General features: G+C 44.1%; 1 protein-coding gene across 1 annotated transcript in view; it reads left to right on the top strand.

The window, feature by feature from the left end:
• LOC132396509 (otogelin-like protein) overlaps positions 1 to 22,726 on the top strand; it is a 350,978-nt gene that overhangs the window by 226,887 nt on the left and 101,365 nt on the right. The window contains exons 32-34 of the mRNA XM_059974091.1: positions 3,089 to 3,367; positions 5,253 to 5,370; positions 14,991 to 15,070. Of these exons, the coding sequence (XP_059830074.1) occupies positions 3,089 to 3,367; positions 5,253 to 5,370; positions 14,991 to 15,070 (477 nt within the window). The remainder of the gene's footprint in view (positions 1 to 3,088; positions 3,368 to 5,252; positions 5,371 to 14,990; positions 15,071 to 22,726) is intronic.

Here is a 22,726-nt window from a genome sequence, read left to right as displayed (position 1 = left end):
CCACAGATCTCCACCCTCTGGTCCTCTTCTCTGTTCTAAATTGGCATCACTCTATTCTGTGTCCTCTGAAACATCCCCTCCACATCCACTCTGTCGAGGTTTTCCAATATTCGACAGGTTTCATCAAATGCTCCTCATACAATAACCCTTTCATTCTTAGAATCATTCTCATGAACCCCCTCCAAATCCTCAACAACGTCAGCACATCCTTTCTTAGATAAGGGGCCTAAAACTGCTCCCAATACTCCAAGTGAGGCCTCACCTGTGCTTTATAAAGCCTCAACATTACATCCTGGCTTTTATATTCCAGTCTTCAAGAACTGAATGCTTACATCTCATTTACCTTCCTTGCCATTGGCTCAACCTGCAAGTTAACCTTTAGGGAATCCTGCACAAGAACTCCCAAGAACTTTTGTGCATCAGATTTTTTAATTTTCTGCCCATTAAGAAAATAGTCTTCACTTTTCTTCCTTCTACCAAAGTGCATGACCATACACCTTCTGACACATCTACCACATGTATGCCCATCCTCCTAATCTGGGTAAGTCCATCTGAAGCCTCCCTGCTTCCTCAGCACTACCTGCCCCTCCACCTCTCTTCATATTGCCTGTAGACTTAGCTATATCATCAATTTCATCAGCCAAACCATTGGCATATAATGTAAAAAGAAATGGTCCCAACACCAAACCCTGCAGAACAACACTAGTCACTGGCAGCCAATCAGAAAAGGCCCCTATTATTCTCACTCTATGCCTCCGGTCAATCAGCCAATCTTCTATCCATGCCAGTATCTTTCCTGTAATACCGCGGGCTCTTATCTTGTGTGGCACCTTGTCAAAGGCCTTCTGAAAATCCAAGTGCACGACATCCACTGATTCTCCTTGGTCTATCCTGCTTGCTATTTCCAGCAGAATAATCAGGCAAGATTTTCTGGTCCAGGTGACTAATCTAACTTCAAACTTTTCAGTTTCCCAAGCAGCTTCTCCCTAGGAAGAGCAATTGTACTCACTTCTGTTCCCTGACATTCTCAAACCTCCCACATTCAGCGAGTGTTTTCGACAGTGAAGTCTGATGCAAAACACTTCCTTCATTTATCCACCATTCCCTTTCCCTGCATTGCTACCCCCCCCAGTGGGCTAATATCTACTCTTGCCTCTTTTTACTCTTTATATATCTGAAAAACCTTTGGTATCCTCTTAGATATTATTGGCTAGCTTACCTTTATAATTAATCTTTTCCTTCCTTGTGGCTCTTTAGTTGCCTTCTGTTGGATTTTAAAAGTTTCCCAATCCTCTAATGTTTGCTCGATTATATGCCCTCCCTTTGGCTTTTACGTTGGCTTTGACTTCCCTTGTCAGCCTCGGTGGTGTCATCCTGCCTTTAGGATACTTCTTTGGGTTGTATCTATCCTGCACCTTCCGAATTGCTCCCAGAGTTTCCAGCCTTTTCTGTTCTGCCGTCATGTCGCCTTCCAATCAATTTTGGCCAGCTCCTTTCTCATGCCTCTATAATTCTCCTTACACTACTGTTCAAGTCAAGTCACTTTTATTGTCATTTCGACCATAACTGCTGGTACAGTACACAGTAAAAATGAGACATCGTTTTTCAGGACCATGATGTTACATGACACAGTACAAAAACTAGACTGAACTATGTAAAAAAAAACAACATAGAAAGCTACACTACACGACAGACCTAAACAGGACTGCATAAAGTGCACAAAAACAGTGCAGGCAGTACAATAAATAATAAACAGGACAATAGGGCAGTAAGGTGTCAGTCCAGGCTCTGGGTATTGAGGAGTCTGATAGCCTGGGGGAAGAAACTGTTGCATAGTCTGGTCGTGAGAGCCCGAATGCTTCGGAGCCTTTTCCCAGACGGCAGGAGGGAGAAGAGATAGTATGAGGGGTGCATGGGGTCCTTCATAAAGCTGTTTCCTTTGTGAATGCAGCGTGTAGTGTAAATGTCCGTGATGACGGGAAGAGAGACCCCGATGATCTTCTCAGCTGACCTCACTATCCGCTGCAGGGTCTTGCGATCCGAGACGGTGCAATTTCCAAACCAGGCAGTGATGCAGCTGCTCAGGATGCTCTCAATACAACCCCTGTAGAATGTGATGAGGATGGGGGGTGGGAGATGGACTTTCCTCAGCCTTCACAGAAAGTAGAGACACTGCTGGGCTTTCTTTGCTATGGAGCTGGTGTTGAGGGACCAGGTGAGATTCTCCGCCAGGTGAACCCCAAGAAATTTGGTGCTCTTAATGATCTCTACCGAGGAGCCGTCGATGTTCAGCGGGGAGTGGTCGCTCCGTGACCTCCTGAAGTCAACAATCATCTCTTTTGTTCACGTTCAGAGACAGGTTGTTGGCTCTGCACCAGTCCGTTAGCCGCTGCACCTCCTCTCTGTAAGCTGACTCATCGTTCTTGCTGATGAGACCCACTATGGTCGTGTCATCGACGAACTTGATGATGTGGTTTGAGCTGTGTGTTATACAGATACACCTGACTTTAGCTTCTGCCTCTCAAATTGCAGGGTGAATTCTACTGGGCTATTGTCCCAAAGCCTCCCCACTCTAACACCATTCCACCCACACAGTGGCCACTCCAACAATGGCCATTCTGCTTGTCCCTGCTTGATTTTTATTTGCCCTTTGTAATGAATCCCGATTTGATTCAGCAGCTGAAAAAAGAGATTTGGTTAAAAGGTTAGCACAATGTTGTGGGCTGAAGGGCCTGTTCTAAGTTCTACCTTCTACGCCTCACATTTGAATCAGTTTGCTGCTGCAATATGATCACCTAGTTATCATCAGTTCTAGGAGTTTAAATATGCACGCATAAACACATTGTAAGTAGCAAGATCTGTGGCAATGCCTTCCCACTGCCGAGCTTTCAAGCCAACACACACGCAGCACCTTACTGACGAAGGCCTTTGGATCTGAAAAGTTAATCCTGTTCCTCTCTCCGCAGATGCTGCCTGACCAAGTGTTTCCTGAATTCTCTGATTTTATTCCAATATTGCATTTTCTGTTTTATACTGACTAGAATATCTTTCAGTCCTGTTGTCTAAGTATTTCTCTTTGAATTTTCAGCGTCGTCGGACTACCTTTCACTGGAATCTGTGAAGTACCCGAATTATTTTGTCCGTTATTATGATAATGGGACAGTTTCTCTTGAGAAGTGGCAGATGGCTAATGAGTTTCTGAAACAAGCCTCATTTGTCATCCATAAGAATAGATGGTTTGACAATCACAATGCATTTGAATCATACATTTCTCCAAACCACTATCTCACTGCCGATCCAAATGGACATTTGTCAATGAGAGGCTATACTGCCGGGAATGAGGACAATATGAGCTTCACGTACGCAGGTAATTCTTCTTCAGCTTATTTTCAGAATGTAAACGTCTCCAGAAAAAAATCGTACTTCACTTGCATCGGTGACGCCCATCTGAGAGCTGTGTACAGTCACAGTCTCCTTACTTGGAGCCAGATCGTGCAGCCCATCACCTTCACCTATCCATATTAATCCATGCCCCACAGCCTGAAGTGCCTTGTCGATTCTGGTCCTATCAGTGACTCTGCTTCTGCACCCTTTCCGGCAGTGTTTTCACCACCGTCTGGGTGAGAAAGGACCCTCTTAAATCTCTTACTCTAAGTCTAAGCTGTCTAGTATTATTCGTCTCTGGTAAGAGAAAGTTCGAGATAAGAGATCTATCTATACCCCTCATAGTTCTATTCAGCTCAATCATGTCCTCTCATAACTTCCTCCACTGCAGGGCAAACAGACCATTCCTTCCTCACTCTAAAGCTCTCCATCCCAGGCAACGTCCTGCTGAATCTCTCACAGGCCATTGTCCCTCTGTTCGTTCCTCAGGGCTGTCTGGAAGGGCGCAAGTCGGTAAATTTGCTTACCACTGTCACATGTACCAGATGGATCCAACCAAAGTTTTCTAGAGCAGCAACATTATATCTCAGCTCTTGAAGCTTCCACACCACACATCATCTTAACTATCCCATCAACTTGCGCAGTAACTGAGGGATCTCTCATCATGGTCTCATAAGGTTCCTCTGTTCTTCCACTAAGAATTCTGCCATTAACCCTGTGCTCTGTTTCCAACTTTCATCACTTCACACTTTACCGGATTGAACTCCATCTACCATTTCTTGTCCTAAGGAAAAACATCAACTCCCAACCTCCATGGGCAAAAAAAAACCCAAATCACATGAATAGCAACAAGAACATCGAACATCAAACCCCAAATCCCAAGTCATCGATAACAGAGGGTTTAAAGTAAGGTGTTAGGAGAATTGGTGGAGATTTGGCATTAGAGGATAGCTACAACATTTAAGTAGCATGATGATAGGCCTGTGAATCACTAAGGCATTGTAGGTTTATGGTCTGTTGGGAACTGGTATTTGTATAGATTGGCATTGGATGACCAGCAGGAATATGATGGGCTGAAGAGCCTCTTTTCCACAGTTGATACTTTCATAACAATGTTGGCCTGATCCACGTCCTGCTCATTATAGATTTAAGTCAGGCCCAGTCAGTGAGCCTCCACGAGCTCAGATACTGATGACTTCTGGAACTGGCTTCCTGCATGGAGAATTATTGACCATGTCTGCTAATGTGGAGATAAAAGCAGTCTTTTGTCTATTGACTACAACCTTCAGAACTGAAGTTGTTGCAAACACATGAAATGCTTCCCTTAACTGACAAGTGATTTCAGGTGGAGATACGGTGTCGGCCAGGCTCTTCTGGCCCATGGAACCACACTGTCCCACAACTCAACTCAACAACACCAGCCTGTTCACAGGCAGCTTACAGTGACCACTACGTCTATGGACTGTGGTAGGAAACTGGAGATAATCCCACAAATCTTCAGCAAATTTATTTTGAAAACTGTTGACAGAATAAGGATGATTGTCTGAACATCAGGGCATTTCATATAAACACAGATGTAGAGATCATTCGATGAATTGACAACTGTAAGTTGCCTCTAATGTAGGTGCGAGGATGGAGAATCAAGGAAGGGGAGCTGTTGGAGATACAAGGGAACTGGGATCGGCGACAGCGTGGATGGGAGCAGATGCTGTGTTTCTGTGTCCCAGGATTCTCCATCACTCCGTCGCTCTGTGCCCAGAATGATCATCGAGAAAATCATCTGTTTTCACTCTTTAAGCGATATAAACCTTTCTGCAAGGAAGGGAAATTAATTGCCAGCATTTCTTATAATTCTGTTGCATTTGCAGGGAGTGACTCTGTGAAGATAAATTACGTCCTGTGTAAGTGGAGGTATCGACCGTGTGAAAACCCTTGTACAAAGACCTGCCAGGACCCGCTGGGAGCCAAGTGTACACTGATATTAAAGTAAGTGTATAGTCCTTGCACAAGCCACACTTCCCTCGAACAGAGGCACCATCAAATGAAAAGCACGAGGGCAGCATGTTAGCGTAGTGGTTTCTCCAGTTCCCGCGGTGTCTGTAAGCAGCTTCATCTTTCTCCTGGTGATCTCCGGCTGCTCTGATCTACTCCCACATTCCAAAGGACATGCTCTGTGCCACTGAAAGCATGACACATTTGTGGGCAAGGATGTAATGCCGAGACTTTATAGAGCACCAGTGAGGCCTCTCTCGGAGTACTCTCAGCAGTTTCAGGCCCCGTATCGAAGAAGGATGTGCTGACGTTGGAGAGGGTTCAAAGGAGGCTCACAAAAAGGATTTCAGAATGTCGTATGAAGACCGTTTGATGGCACTGAGCCTGTACTCACTAGAATTCAGAAGAATAGGAGTGACCTCATTGAAACCTATCGAATGGTGAAAGGCCTTGATAGAGTGGATGTGGAGAGGATGTTTCCTGTGGTGGAAGAGTCTGACACCAGAGGACATGGACTCAAAATAGAGGGATGTCCTTTTAGAATGGAGTTGAGGAGGAATTTCTTCAGCCAGAGGGTGGTGAATCTGTGGAATTCGTTGCCACAGGTGGCTGTGGAGGCCAAGTCCTTGGGTATATTTAAGGCAGAGGTTGATAGATTCATGATTGGTCAGGGCATGAAGGGATACACTGCGGGAGACTGGGCTGTGAGGAAAATTGGATCAGCCATGATGAAGTGGCGGAGCATACTCAATGGGCCAAATGGCCTAATTCTGCCCCTATAATGGTCATATGGTCTAAATTCAAGTTAAATTATCATTCACCATGCATGGGTACAGCTGAGCAAGACAGTGTTCCTCTGGGGCCAAAGTGCAAAACATACACAGCACTTTTAAAATAGGGAGCACTCACATTGATGCAAAAAACATATGCATGGGTGAAGTCGATGAGTGACGTGTCCCACAAATTAATGGTTAAGCTCCGGGCGATGCGCAGACAAAAACACGCATGCAATCCAAGCTGTCATTCCACTGGGGGCAGCACACAGCTGAGCACAGCCGCCACACTACACTGCCTCTGGCGTTTCCTCTCCTCGTCTGCGACAGCAGGCTGGTCTGTGACTAGAGGCCACGCAGCTCCCTCACCATCTGTCATGTCACAAGACAAGGCATCTTATATCATCAGGGTACACCGGGCTCTGGCAAGCACAAGAGAAACACCCAGGACAATCAGCCATGTTACGCTATCGCTGCCTTGACTCACCAACTCCGATGCCAGTGGCAGCAGCAATGCGGTCTGCAGCCTCCGACATCCATCCAGCTACACAGTTAGCAACACTGCCCGAACCATACATTTTAAAAGGCATATGGATAAGCACATGCATAGGAGGGGTTCAGAGGGATATGGGCAAATCGGACTAGTTTGGTGGGCACATAGTGAGTTGAAATAGGGGCCTGTTTCTGTGCTATAGAAACATAGAAAACCTACAGTACAACACAGGCCCTTCGGCCCACAATGCTGTGCCAAATATGTACTTACCATAGAATGTACCTATTTTTCTAAGTTCCATGTACCTATCCAGGAGTTTCTTAAAGGGCCTTATCATTTCTGCCTCCACCACCGTTGCCAGCAGCCCATTCCACACACTCACCACTCTCTGTGTAAAAAAAAAATTACCCCTGACATTTCTTCTGCACCTACTTCCAAGCACCTCAAAACTGTGCCCTTTCGTGCTAGTCATTTCAGCCCTGGGGAAAAGCCTCTGACTATCCACATAATCAATGCCTCTCATCATCTTATACACCTCTATCAGGTCACCTCTCATCCTCCATCACTCCGAGGAGAAAAGGCCAAGTTCACTCAACCTGTTCTCATAACACATGTTCCCCAATCCAGGCAACATAGTTGTAAATCTCTTCTGCACCCTTTCTATGGCTTCCACATCCTTCCTGTAGTGAGGTGACCAGAACTGAGCACAGTACTCCAATTAGGGTCTGACCAGGGTCCTATATAGCTGCAACATTACCTCTTGGCTCCTAAATTCAATCCCATGGTTGATGAAGGCCAATGCACCATATGCCTTCTTAACCCCAGTCAACCCGTGCAGCTGCTTTGAATGTCCCATGGACTCAGGCCCCAAGATCCCTCTGATCCTCACACTGCCAAATGTCTTACCACTAATACTATATTCTGCCATCATATTTTGAAATGAACCACCTCTCAGTTATCTGGGTTGAACTCTGTCTGCCACTTTTTAGCCCAGTTTTACATCCTATCAATGTCCCGCTGTAACCTCTGACAACCCTACACACTATCCACAACACCTCCAAACTGTGTCATCAGCAAACTTACTGACCCATCCCTCCACTTCCTCATCCAGGTCATTTATAAAAATCACAAAGAGAAGGAGTCCCAGAACAGATCCCTGAGGCACACCACTGGTCACTGACCTCCAGGCAGAATATGACCTGTCTACAACCACTCTTTGCCTTCTGTGGGCAAGCCAGTTCTGGATCCACAAAGCAATGTCCCCTTGGATCCCATGCCTCCTTACTTTCTCAATAAGCCTTGCATAGGGTACCTTATCAAATGCCTTGCTGAAATCCATATACACTACATCTACTGCTCTACCTTCATCATTGTGTTTAGTCACATCCCCAAAAAATTCAATCAGGCTCATAAGGCACAACCTGCCTTTGGCCAAGCCCTGCTGACTATTCTTAATCATATTATGCCTCTCCAAATATTCATAAATCCTGCCTCTCAGGATCTGTTCCATCAACTCACTGGTCTATAATTTCCTGGGCTATCTCTACTCCCTTTCTTGAATAAGGGAACAACATCTGCAACCCTCCAATCCTCTGGAATCGTTCCCGTCCCCATTGCTGATGCAAAGATCATAACCAGAGGCTCAGCAATCTCCTCCCTCGCCTCTCACAGTAGCCTGCTGTACATCTCAACCAGTCCTGGAGACTTATCCAACTTGATGCTTTCCAAAAGCTCCAGCACATCCTCTCTCTTGATGTCTATATGCTCAAGCTTTTCAGTCTGCTGTAAGTCGTCATTACAATCACCAAGGTCCTTTTCCGTAGTGATTACTGAAGTTAAGTATTTATTAAGTACTTCTGCTCTCTGCTCCGGTTCCATACACACTTTTCCACTGTCACACTTGATGGCTGCTATTCTCTCACGTATTATCCTCTTGCTTTTCACATACTTGTAGAATGCCTTGGGGTTTTCCTTACTCCTGCCCGCCAAGGCCTTCTCATGGCCCCTTCTGGCTCCCCTAATTTCATTCTTAAGCTTCTTCCTGCTAGCCTTATAACCTTCTAGATCTCTAACATTACCTAGTTTTTTGAACCTTTTGAAACCTTTTCTTTTCTTCTTGACTAGATTTTCAACTACCTTTGTACACCACTGTACCCTACCTTCCTTTCCCTGTGTCATTGGAACGTACCTATGCAGAACGCCATGCAAATATTCCCTGAACATTTGCCACATTTCTGCTGTACATTTCCCTGAGAAAATCTGTTCCCAATTTATGCTTCCAAGTTCCTACCTGACTTTCCCCTTACTTCAATTAAACGTTTTCCTAACTTGTCTGTTCCTATCATGCTCCAATGCTATGGTAAATGAGATAGAATTGTGATCATTGTCTCCAAAATGCTCTCCCACTGAGAGACCTGACACCTGACCAGGTTCATTTCTCAATATCAGATCAAGTAAAGCCTCTCCTTTTGTAGGCGTCTCTCCATATCATGTCAGGAAACCTTCCTGAACACACCTAACAAACTCACCCCATTTAACCCCCTTACTCTAGGAAGATGCCAATCAATATTTGGGAAATTAAAATTTCCCACCACAACAACCCTGTTATAACCATATAACCATATAACAATCACAGCACGGAAACAGGCCATCTTGGCCCTCCTAGTCCGTGCCGAACCCTTAATCTCACCTAGTCCCACCTACCCGCACTCAGCCCATAACCCTCCACTCCTTTCCTGTCCATATACCTATCCAATTTTACCTTAAATGACACAACTGAACTGGCCTCTACTACTTCTACAGGAAGCTCATTCCACACAGCTATCACTCTTTGAGTAAAGAAATACCCCCTCATGTTTCCCTTAAACTTCTGCCCCCTAACTCTCAAATCATGTCCTCTAGTTTGAATCTCCCCTACTCTCAATGGAAACAGACTGTTCACGTCAACTCTATCTATCCCTCTCAAAATTTTAAATACCTCGATCAAATCCCCCCTCAACCTTCTACGCTCCAATGAATAGAGACCTAACTTGTTTAACCTTTCTCTGTAACTTAAATGCTGAAACCCAGGTAACATCCTAGTAAATCGTCTCTGCACTCTCTCTAATTTATTGATATCTTTCCTATAATTTGGTGACCAGAACTGCACACAATATTCCAAATTTGGCCTTATCAATGCCTTGTACAACTTTAGCATTACATCCCAGCTTCTGTACTCAATGCTTTGATTTATAAAGGCCAGCGTTCCAAAAGCCCTCTTCACCACCCTATCTACATGAGACTCCACTTTCAGGGAACTATGCACAGTTATTCCTAGATCTCTCTGTTCCTCTGCATTCCTCAATGCCCTACCATTTACTCTGTATGTTCTATTTGGATTATTCCTGCCAAAATGTAGAACCTCACACTTCTCAGCATTAAACTCCATCTGCCAACGTTCAGCCCATTCTTCTAACCGGCATAAATCTCCCTGCAAGCTTTGAAAATCCACCTCATTATCCACAACACCTCCTACCTTAGTATCATCGGCATACTTACTAATCCAATTTACCACCCCATCATCCAGATCATTTATGTATATTACAAACAACATTGGGCCCAAAACAGATCCCTGAGGCACCCCTCTAGTCACCGGCCTCCATCCCGATAAACAATTATCCACCACTACTCTCTGGCATCTCCCATCTAGCCACTGTTGAATCCATTTTATTACTCCAGCATTAATACCTAATGACTGAACCTTCTTAACTAACCTTCCATGTGGAACTTTGTCAAAGACTTTGCTGAAGTCCATATAGACTACATCCACTGCCTTACCCTCGTCAACATTCCTCGTAACTTCTTCAAAAAATTCAATAAGGTTTGTCAAACATGACCTTCCACGCACAAATCCATGCTGGCTACTTCTAATCAGATCCCATCTATCCAGATAATTATAAATACTATCTCTAAGAATACTTTCCATTAATTTACCCACCACTGATGTCAAACTGACAGGTCTATAATTGCTAGGCTTCCTTCTAGAACCCTTTTTAAACAATGGAACCACATGAGCAATACGCCAATCCTCCGGCACAATCCCCGTTTCTAATGACATATTAAAGATCTCCGTCAGAGCTCCTGCTATTTCTACACAAACTTCCCTCAAGGTCCTGGGGAATATCCTGTCAGGACCTGGAGATTTATCCACTTTTAAATTTCTTAAAAGTGCCAGTACCTCCACCTCTTTAATTGTCATAGGTTCCATAACTTCCTTACTTGTTTCCCACACCTTAGACAATTCAATATCCTTCTCCTTAGTGAATACCGAAGAGAAGAAATCATTCAAAATCTCTCCCATCTCCTTCGGTTCCACACATAGCTGACCACTCTGATTCTCTAAGGGGCCAATTTTATCCCTCACTATCCTCTTGCTTTTAATATAACTGTAGAAACCTTTCGGATTTACTTTCACCTTATTTGCCAAACCAACCTCGTATCTTCTTTTAGCTTTTCTAATCTCTTTCTTAAGATTCCTTTTACATTCTTTATATTCCTCGAGCAATTCCTTTACTCCATGCTGCCTATATCTATTGTAGACATCCCTCTTTTTCTGAACCAAATATCTAATATCCCTTGAAAACCATGGTGCTCTCAAACCTTTAACCTTTCCTTTCACCCTAACAGGAACATAAAGATTCTGTACCCTCATAATTTCACCCTTAAATGACCTCCATTTCTCTATTACATCCTTCCCATAAAACAACTTGACCCAATCCACTCTCTCTAAATCCCTTCGCATCCCCTCAAAGTTAGCCTTTCTCCAATCAAAAATCTCAACTCTAGGTCCAGTCCTGTCCTTCTCCATAATTATATTGAAGCTAATGCTATTGTGATCACTGGACCCGAAGTGCTCCCCAACACATACATCTGTCAGCTGACCTATCGCATTCCCTAACAGGAGATCCAACACTGCCCCATCTCTAGTCGGTACTTCTATGTATTGTTGCAAAAAACTATCCTGCACACATTTCACAAACTCTAAACCATCCAGCCCTTTTACAGAATGAGCTTCCCAGTCTACATGTGGAAAATTAAAATCTCCCACAATCACCACCTTGCGTTTACTACAAATATCTGCTATCTCCTTACACATTTGCTCTTCCAACTCACGCGCCCCATTAGGTGGCCTATAATACACTCCTATCAGTGTTACTGCACCTTTCCCATTCTTCAATTCCACCCAAATGGTCTCCCTAGAGGAGCTCTCTAATCTATCCTTCCAAAGCACCGCCATAAGATTTTCTCGGACAAGCAATGCAACACCTCCTCCTCTGGCCCCTCCTACTCTATCACACCTGAAGCAACTAAATCCAGGAATATTTAGTTGCCAATCACACCCTTCCTGCAACCATGTTTCACTAATAGCTACAACATCATAATTCCAGGTATCAATCCACGCTTTAAGCTCATCCACCTTTCTTACAATGCTCCTAGCATTAAAATGGATACATTTAAGATACTCTCCACCTCCTCCTCTCTTTTCATCCCTAACAATGCATTCAAATTTATTATCCTTTTCTTTCTTCTCCCCTACATCTTTGGGCTGAGCGCATCCCTTCTCCATCACCTGCCTTTCCTCCCTCACACACACACACCTTATTACACCTTTTCAGAATCTGTCTCCATATCTGCTCCTCGACATCCATTTTACTATTGGGTGGTCTATAAAAAACACCCTGCAGAGTTATTAACCTCTTCCTGTTCCTAACTTCCACCCACAGACACTCCATAGACAATCCCTCCATGTCTACCTTCTTTTCTGCTGCCGTGACACTATCTCTGATCAACAGTGCTTTTGCCTCCCTCCCTGTCCTTTCTGAAACATCTAAAACCCGGCACTGGAATTAACCATTCCTGCCCCTGAGCCATCCAAGTATTACTTGGCGGTGTAAGTTCAAATAAACAGTAAACACTGTCCTGGTGACGAGACCTCGGTGGTGCTCATTAGTCTCACAGCCTGAGGGAAAAAGCTGTTATTCAGTGTGACTGTTCTCGTCCCTATGCTCCTGTAACTCCTTCCTGGCGGTAGTGGGTCAGAGAGATTGTGACGTGGGTGGGATGTTTTATAACCATATAACAATTACAGCACAGAAAAAGGCCATATCGGCCCTTCTAGTCCGTGCCGACTCTTACTCTCACCTAGTCCTACTGTCCCGCCCTCAGCCCATAACCCTCCATTCCTTTCCTGTCCATATACCTATCCAATTTTACTTTAAATGACAATACCAAACCTGCCTCTACCACTTCTACTGGAAGCTCATTCCACACAGCTACCACTCTCTGAGTAAAGAAATTCCCCCTCGTGTTACCCCTAAACTTTTGCCCCTTAACTCTCAACTCATGTCCTCTTGTTTGAATCTCCCCGACTCTCAATGGAAAAAGCGTCAACTCTATCTATCCCCCTCATTATTTTAAATACCTTTATCAAGTCCCCCCTCAACCTTCTACACACCAAAGAATAAAGACCTAACTTGTTTGACCTTTCCCTGTAACTTAGGTGCTGAAACCCAGGTAACATTCTAGTAAATCTTCTCTGTACTCTCTCTACTTTGTTGACATCTTTCCTATAATTCGGTGAGTAGAACTGTACACAATACTCCAAATTCGGCCTTATCAATGCCTTGTACAATTTTAACATTACATCCCAACTCCTGTACTCAATGCTCTGATTTATAAAGGCCAGCATACCAAAAGCTTTCTTCACCACCCTATCCACATGAGATTCCACCTTCAGGGAACTATGCACCATTATTCCTAGATCACTCTGTTCTACTGCATTCCTCAATGCCCTACCATTTACCATGTATGTCCTATTTGGATTATTCCTACCAAAATGTAACACCTCACATTTATCAGCATTAAACTCCATCTGCCATCATTCAGCCCACTCTTCTAACTGGCCGAAATCTCTCTGCAAACTTTGAAAACCTACTTCATTATCCACAACGCCACCCACCTGAGTATTATCTGCATACTTACTAATCCAATTTATCACCCCATCATCCAAATCATTAATGTATATGACAAACAACATTGGACCCAGTACAAATCCCTGAGGCACACCACTAGTCACCAGCCTCCAACCTGACAAACAGTTATCCACCACTACTGTCTGGCATCTCCCATCCAGCCACTGTTGAATCCATTTTACTACTTCAATATTAATACCTAATGATTGAACCTTCCTAACTAACCTTCCATGTGGAACCTTGTCAAAGGCCTTACTGAAGTCCATATAGACAACATCCACTGCTTTACTCTCGTCAACTTTCCTCGTAACCTCTTCAAAAAATTCAAGAAGATCTGTCAAACATGACCTTCCATGTACGAATCCATGTTGACTGTTCCACATCAGACGCTGTCTATCCAGATAATTATATATTCCATCTCTAAGAATACTCTCCATTAATTTACCCACCACTGACATCAAACTGACAGGCCTATAATTGCTAGGTTTACTCTTAGAACCCTTTTTAAACAATGGAAGCACATGAGCAATAAACCAATCCTCCTGCATCATCCTGGTTTCTAATGACACTTGAAATATTTCTGTCAGAGCCCCTGCTATTTCTATACGAACCTCCCTCAAGGTCCTAGTGAATATCCTGTCAGGACCCAGAGATTTATCCACTTTTATATTCCTTAAAAGCGCCAGTACCTCCTCCTCTTTAATCGTCATAGTTTCCATAACTTCCCTACTTGTTTCACTTACCTAACACAATTCAATATCCTTCTCCTGAGTGAATACCGAAGAAAAGAAATTGTTCAAAATCTCCCCCATCTCTTTTGGCTCCACACATAGCTGTCCACTCTGATTCTCTAAGGGACCAAATTTATCCCTCACTATCCTTTTGCTATTAATATAACTGTAGAAACCTTTTGGATTTATTTCCATCTTACTTGCCAAAGCAACCTTGTATCTTCTTTTCTAATTTTATTCTTAAGATTCTTCTTACATTCGTTATATTCCTCAAGCACCCCATTTACTCCATGCTGCCTATATTTATTGTAGATATCTCTCTTTTTCCGAACCAAGTTTCCAATATCCCTTGAAAACCAAAGTGCCTTTTTGGGTGCCTTGTCTACAACGCTTCTAATAAATGTCACAACTGGGAGGAAGGAGACCCAATGATCCTCTCAGTAGTTTTTACTGTGACTATCAACTCTAATCGTTACTGGAGAAGTGTACAAGCACCTGTGGGAAAGATATCAATCAATGTTAGTTTCCCCTTTCCTGTAACTCCTACACCATAACAATAACATCCTGATCTTCTCACTGAATGGCATGTCCCCATTTTCTTCCACAGAATTGAAGGCTGTTTTCCATACTGTCCAGAAGATACACTACTGGATGAAATAACACACAGATGTGTGCATCTGGCTGACTGTAAGTTTGTGAAGATGCTAATCAAAATGGCATTCATTTACTTTGTGGGAGTTCAAATGATAGTGAAATGATTCATTTAGGGTCTGAAACTTGAAATCAAAAGAAGTGTGATAATTGGCTAAAATTTGACATTTTCAAGTAGCTGGCACAGTACCATAGGGGTTAGCACAGGCTATTACATTGCCAGCAAGCCTGGTCCAGTTCCTACCACTCTCTGTAAGGAGTTTGTGCATTCTCTTCATGACCCCACACATTTCCTCTGAGTGCTCTGCTTTGCTCCAACAATTCAAAGGCTTACCGGTTGGTGGGTTAGTTGGTTACATGAGTGGGCATTGGGACCCACTGTGCTGGGAGGGCCTGTCACTATGCAGTATCTCTAAATAAAATAAAAATAAATAAATAATATGTCAACTCTTGCCAGACTTCAGACTGCACTGCAGGAATTGGGATGTCATTAACATTGTATGAGATGTTGGACAGACTGTGATACAGGAATTGGGATGTCATTAACATTGTATGAGATGTTGGGCAGACTGTGATGCAGGAATTGTGATGTCACTAACATTGTACGAGATGTTGGGCAGACTGTGATACAGGAATTGGGATGTCACTAACATTGTACTAGATGTTGGCAGACTGTGATACAGGAATTGGGATGTCACTAACATTGTACGAGATGTTGGGCAGACTGTGATGCAGGAATTGTGATGTCATTAACTGTGCGAGATGTTGGGCAGACTGTGATGCAGGAATTGGGATGTCATTAACATTGTACGAGATGTTGGCAGACTGTGATACAGGAATTGTGATGTCATTAACATTGTACGAGATGTTGGGCAGACTGTGATTCAGGAATTGGGATGTCATTAACATTGTATGAGATGTTGGACAGACTGTGATACAGGAATTGGGATGTCATTAACATTGTACAAGATATAGGACAGACTGTGATGCAGGAATTGTGATGTCATTAACATTGTACGAGATGTTGGGCAGACTGTGATACAGGAATTGGGATGCCATTAACATTGTACGAGATGTTGGCAGACTGTGATGCAGGAATTGGGATGTCACTAACATTGTACGAGATGTTGGCAGACTGTGATGCAGGAATTGGGATGTCACTAACATTGTACGAGATGTTGGCAGACTGTGATGCAGGAATTGTGATGTCATTAACATTGTACAAGATGTTGGGCAGACTGTGATACAGGAATTGGAATGCCATTAACGTTGTACAAGATGTTGGCAGACTGTGATGCAGCAATTGGGATGTCACTAACATTGTACGAGACATTGCGCAGACTGTGATGCAGAAATTGGGATGTCACTAACGTTGTACAAGATGTTGGGCAGACTGTGATGCAGGAATTGGGATGTCATTAACATTGTACGAGATGTTGGCAGACTGTGATACAGGAATTGGGATGTCACTAACATTGTACGAGATGTTGGGCAGACTGTGATACAGGAATTGGGATGTCACTAACATTGTACGAGATGTTGGGCAGACTGTGATACAGGAATTGGGATGTCACTAACATTGTACTAGATGTTGGCAGACTGTGATACAGGAATTGGGATGTCACTAACATTGTACGAGATGTTGGGCAGACTGTGATGCAGGAATTGTGATGTCATTAACTGTGCGAGATGTTGGGCAGACTGTGATGCAGGAATTGGGATGTCATTAACATTGTACGAGATGTTGGCAGACTGTGATACAGGAATTGTGATGTCATTAACATTGTACGAGATGTTGGGCAGACTGTGATTCAGGAATTGGGATGTCATTAACATTGTATGAGATGTTGGACAGACTGTGATACAGGAATTGGGATGTCATTAACATTGTACAAGATATAGGACAGACTGTGATGCAGGAATTGTGATGTCATTAACATTGTACGAGATGTTGGGCAGACTGTGATACAGGAATTGGGATGCCATTAACATTGTACGAGATGTTGGCAGACTGTGATGCAGGAATTGGGATGTCACTAACATTGTACGAGATGTTGGCAGACTGTGATGCAGGAATTGGGATGTCACTAACATTGTACGAGATGTTGGCAGACTGTGATGCAGGAATTGTGATGTCATTAACATTGTACAAGATGTTGGGCAGACTGTGATACAGGAATTGGAATGCCATTAACGTTGTACAAGATGTTGGCAGACTGTGATGCAGCAATTGGGATGTCACTAACATTGTACGAGACATTGCGCAGACTGTGATGCAGAAATTGGGATGTCACTAACATTGTACAAGATGTTGGGCAGACTGTGATGCAGGAATTGGGATGTCATTAACATTGTACGAGATGTTGGCAGACTGTGATACAGAAATTGGGATGCCATTAACATTGTACGAGATGTTGGGCAGACTGTGATGCAGGAATTGGGATGTCACTAACATTGTACGAGATGTTGGCAGACTGTGATACAGGAATTGGGATGTCACTAACATTGTACGAGATGTTGGCAGACTGTGATGCAGGAATTGGGATGTCACTAACATTGTACGAGATGTTGGCAGACTGTGATGCAGGAATTGGGATGTCACTAACATTGTACAAGATGTTGGCAGACTGTGATGCAGGAATTGGGATGTCATTAACATTGTATGAGATGTTGGGCAGACTGTGATGCAGGAATTGGGATGTCATTAACATTGTACTAGATGTTGGCAGACTGTGATACAGGAATTGGGATGTCACTAACATTGTACGAGAGATTCCAGCACCACAGTGTTCAACAAAATAGCACAAACAACAACAACAGAACAAACCAGAGATTGGATAGAGGTAAAACTCTGGAGTGAATGAGACAGAAGGGTGGTCGAATAGAAGTTTATAAAATCACGAGGAGCATAAATAGAATAGATGGGCACAATATTTTTTTCTCAGGGTAGGACAGTCTAGAACTAGCAGGGGCAGGTACAGAAGAGAAGGGATTGATTTAGAAGGGATCTGAGAGAAAAGTTTTTGACACAGTAATTTAGGGGTATTTGAAATCAGCTGTCAGAGCATAAGGTATAACATTTAAAAGATATTTAGACAGTTTCATGGATATGAAAAGTTTAGAGGGATATGTACCAAATGCAGGTAAATAGGATTCACATATAAAGGCATCAAGGTTGAATATTTACTTTGCCTCTCTGAGGGATGTCTGGGATCGTGTCCATGGCATTCTCAAGGGTGAGGGTGAACAGCTCGAAGCCTTGGTATGTATTGGCACCAAAGTCCTGAAAAGAGATTTTAGGGAACTAGAGAGATTTGAGGAAAGCTGAGAAACAGGGCCTCCAGGTATGAATCTGTGGAAAGCTTCCTGTGTCACACACCAGTGGGGGCAAGAATAGGATGATCTGGCAGATGAATGCTTGGCTGAGGAACTGGTGCAGGGGGCAGGGGTTCAGACTTATAGATCATTGAGATCTCTTCTGGGGATGATATGACCTGAAAAAAGGGTTATACCTGAACCCGAGGGGGTCCAATATCCTTCTGGCAAGGTTGGCTAGAGTTGTTCAGGAGGGTTTAAACTAATTTGACAGGGGGTAGTTGGTTTACAAACAGAGGCAGTGTTTAGTGAGACTCCAAGCAAGGAGAGGCTGATGACCGGGCAAGATTGCAGACAACAGAATGAGTTGCAATGTAGAAGGCAGACAAAATCGAAAAGGATGAACACAGGACTGAAGGTGTTATATTTGAATGTGCACGGTATACGGAATAAAGTAGGTGAACTTGAGGCACAGTTAAAGATGGACATGTATGATGTTGCAGGCGTCACTGAATCATGGCTGAAAGAAGATTACAGCGGGGAGCTTAATGTCCAAGGACACGTGTTGTATCAAAAGGAAGGAAGAGGGAGGAGGGTGGCTCTGTTGGTAAAAAATAAAATTAAATCAGAAGAAAGAGGTGGCATAGGGTCAGAAGGTGTTGAATTGGTGTGGATAGAGCTAAGGAAATGCAAAGATAAAAAGACTCTGTACTTTGATCTTCAGAATGCCTTTGACAAGCTGCCACACATGCAGCAGCTTAACAAGTTACGAGCCCGTGGTATTACAGGAAAAATTCTGTTCCACAGGGGTCTGTGGATTCTTTTTACACTATACGTCAACAATCTGGATGATGGAATTTGTTGCAAAGTCTGCAGATGATATGAAGATAGGTGGAGGGGCATGTAGTGTTGAGGAAACAGGAAGGCTACAGAAGGACTTTAACAGATTAAGAGAATGGACAAAGAAATGGTGGATGGAATACAGAGTCGGGAAGTGTATGGTCATGCACTTTGAAAGAAGAAATGAAGAAGTTGACTATTTTCTAAATGGAGAGAAATTACAAAATCTGAGGTGTAGAGATTTGGGAGTCCTTGTGCAGGATTCCCTGAAGGTTAATTTGCAGGTTGAGTCTGTGGTGAGGAAGGCCAACGTGATGTTAGCTTTCATTTCCAGAGGACTAGAATATAAAAGCAAGGATGTAATGTTGAGACTTTATAAAGCACTGGGGAGGCCTCACTTGGAGTATTGTGAGCAGGTTTGAGCTCCTTATCTTGGAAAGGATGTGCTGAAACTGGAGAGGGTTCAAAGGAGGTTCACATAAATGATTCCAGGATTGAATGGTTTGTCATATGAAGAGTATTTGATGACTCCGGGCATGTATTCACTAGAATTTAAAAGAATGAGGGGTGACCTGATTGAAATCTATCAAATGGTGAAAGGCCTTGATAGGGTGGATGTGGAGAGGATGTTTCTGATGGTGGGTGAGTCAAAAAGCAGAAGACACAGCCTCAGAATAGAGGGTCATTCTTTTAGAACGGAGATGAGGAAGAATTTCTTTAGCCTGAGAGTGGTGAGTCCTGTGGAATTCGTTGCCAGGGGCAGCAGAGAAGCTAAGTCTTTATGTATATTTAAGGCAGAGGTTGATAGATTCTTCATTGGTCAGGGCTTGAAGGGATAAAGGGGAGAAGGCAGAGGATTGGGGCTGAGAGGAAAATTGGATCAGCCATGATGAAATGGTGGAGTAGACTCAATGGACCAAGTGGCCCAATTCTGTTCCTATATCTTTCAAAGGTTTCAAAGGTACATTTAATGTCAGAGAAATGATTACAATCTACATCCTGAAATGCTTCACAACCATCCACAAAACCAGAGGAGTGCCCCAAAGAATGAATGACAGTTAAACGTTAGAACCCTAAAGTCCCTCTGGCTCCTCTCCCTCCCTCCCACGCGTAAGCGGCAGCAAGCAGCAATCCCCCCTCCCCCGGCAAAAAAAAGTATCGGCACCCGCCACCGAGCACTCAACGTGAGCAAAGCAATAGCAAAGACACAGACTTGCAGTTACCCCAAAGACTACTTGTTCACCCAGTATTCGACACAACACAGGCTCTCTCTCTCCCTGATACGGACAAAGAGGTGTCTCCGTTTTCATGGCAAGAGGGGAGACATAACAAACAACTTGCTGATTTACAACGTTAAAAGTCCGTTGCGTCGCTTTTTCTGAGTTCTGCGTCCAAAGATCTCAGGTGTCTGGACACACAGTACATCTCCCACAACACACCGATCTGCCTGGACACCGAGCTCAGATCCCCCCGCCTCTGGAGCCTTGAGAACTCAGCCCTCCGAAGGCAAGTGAGGCTCTTAGGCCAAGCCGTAGGCATGCCAAATAACGGCCAGTTGTGAAACCGCGACAGCAGGTCCCATTCCTGCAAAGAACCGTAGTCAGTGTGTAACTACAGGTCCCATTCCTGCAAAAAACCGTAGTCAGTGTGTAACTACAGGTCCCATTCCTGCAAAGAACCGCAGTCGGTGTGTAACTACAAGTCCGGGTCTGCAAAGAACCGTAGTCGGTGTGTAACTACAGGTCCCATTCCTGCAAAAAACCGTAGTCAGTGTGTAACTACAGGTCCCATTCCTGCAAAAAACCGTAGTCAGTGTGTAACTACAGGTCCCATTCCTGCAAAAAACCGTAGTCAGTGTGTAACTACAGGTCCCATTCCTGCAAAAAACCGTAGTCAGTGTGTAACTACAGGTCCCATTCCTGCAAAGAACCGTAGTCAGTGTGTAACTACAGGTCCCATTCCTGCAAAGAACCGTAGTCAGTGTGTAACTACAGGTCCGGGTCTGCAAAGAACCGTAGTCAGTGTGTAACTACAGGTCCCATTCCTGCAAAGAACCGTAGTCAGTGTGTAACTACAGGTCCGGGTCTGCAAAGAACCGTAGTCGGTGTGTAACTACAGGTCCCATTCCTGCAAAGAACCGTAGTCAGTGTGTAACTACAGGTCCGGGCCTGCAAAGAACCGTAGTCAGTGTGTAACTACAGGTCCCATTCCTGCAAAGAACCGTAGTCAGTGTGTAACTACAGGTCCGGGTCTGCAAAGAACCGTAGTCGGTGTGTAACTACAGGTCCGGGTCTGCAAAGAACCGTAGTCAGTGTGTAACTACAGGTCCGGGTCTGCAAAGAACCGTAGTCAGTGTGTAACTACAGGTCCCATTCCTGCAAAGAACTGTAGTCAGTGTGTAACTACAGGTCCGGGTCTGCAAAGAACCGTAGTCAGTGTGTAACTACAGGTCCCATTCCTGCAAAGAACTGTAGTCAGTGTGTAACTACAGGTCCCATTCCTGCAAAGAACCACAGTCGGTGTGTAACTACAGGTCCCATTCCTGCAAAGAACCGTAGTCAGTGTGTAACTACAGGTCCCATTCCTGCAAAGAACCGTAGTCAGTGTGTAACTACAGGTCCGGGTCTGCAAAGAACTGTAGTCAGTGTGTAACTACAGGTCCCATTCCTGCAAAGAACCGTAGTCGGTGTGTAACTACAGGTCCGGGTCTGCAAAGAACCATAGTCAGTGTGTAACTACAGGTCCCATTCCTGCAAAGAACCGTAGTCAGTGTGTAACTACAGGTCCCATTCCTGCAAAGAACCGTAGTCGGTGTGTAACTACAGGTCCCATTCCTGCAAAGAACCGTAGTCAGTGTGTAACTACAGGTCCCATTCCTGCAAAGAACCGTAGTCAGTGTGTAACTACAGGTCCCATTCCTGCAAAGAACCGTAGTCGGTGTGTAACTACAGGTCCGGGTCTGCAAAGAACCATAGTCAGTGTGTAACTACAGGTCCCATTCCTGCAAAGAACCGTAGTCGGTGTGTAACTACAGGTCCGGGTCTGCAAAGAACCGCAGTCGATGTGTAACTACAGGTCCGGGTCTGCAAAGAACCGTAGTCAGTGTGTAACTACAGGTCCGGGTCTGCAAAGAACCGTAGTCGGTGTGTAACTACAGGTCCCATTCCTGCAAAGAACCGTAGTCAGTGTGTAACTACAGGTCCCATTCCTGCAAAGAACCGTAGTCAGTGTGTAACTACAGGTCCGGGTCTGCAAAGAACCGTAGTCAGTGTGTAACTACAGGTCCCATTCCTGCAAAGAACCGTAGTCAGTGTGTAACTACAGGTCCGGGTCTGCAAAGAACCGTAGTCGGTGTGTAACTACAGGTCCCATTCCTGCAAAGAACTGTAGTCAGTGTGTAACTACAGGTCCGGGTCTGCAAAGAACCGTAGTCAGTGTGTAACTACAGGTCCCATTCCTGCAAAGAACCGTAGTCAGTGTGTAACTACAGGTCCCATTCCTGCAAAGAACCATAGTCAGTGTGTAACTACAGGTCCC

This window comes from Hypanus sabinus, chromosome 7 (assembly GCF_030144855.1).
Source record: "Hypanus sabinus isolate sHypSab1 chromosome 7, sHypSab1.hap1, whole genome shotgun sequence".
Classification (NCBI taxonomy): Eukaryota; Metazoa; Chordata; class Chondrichthyes; order Myliobatiformes; family Dasyatidae; genus Hypanus; species Hypanus sabinus.
Note: the sequence above shows the minus strand (reverse complement) of the source record. Positions and strands in the feature narration are given on the sequence as shown.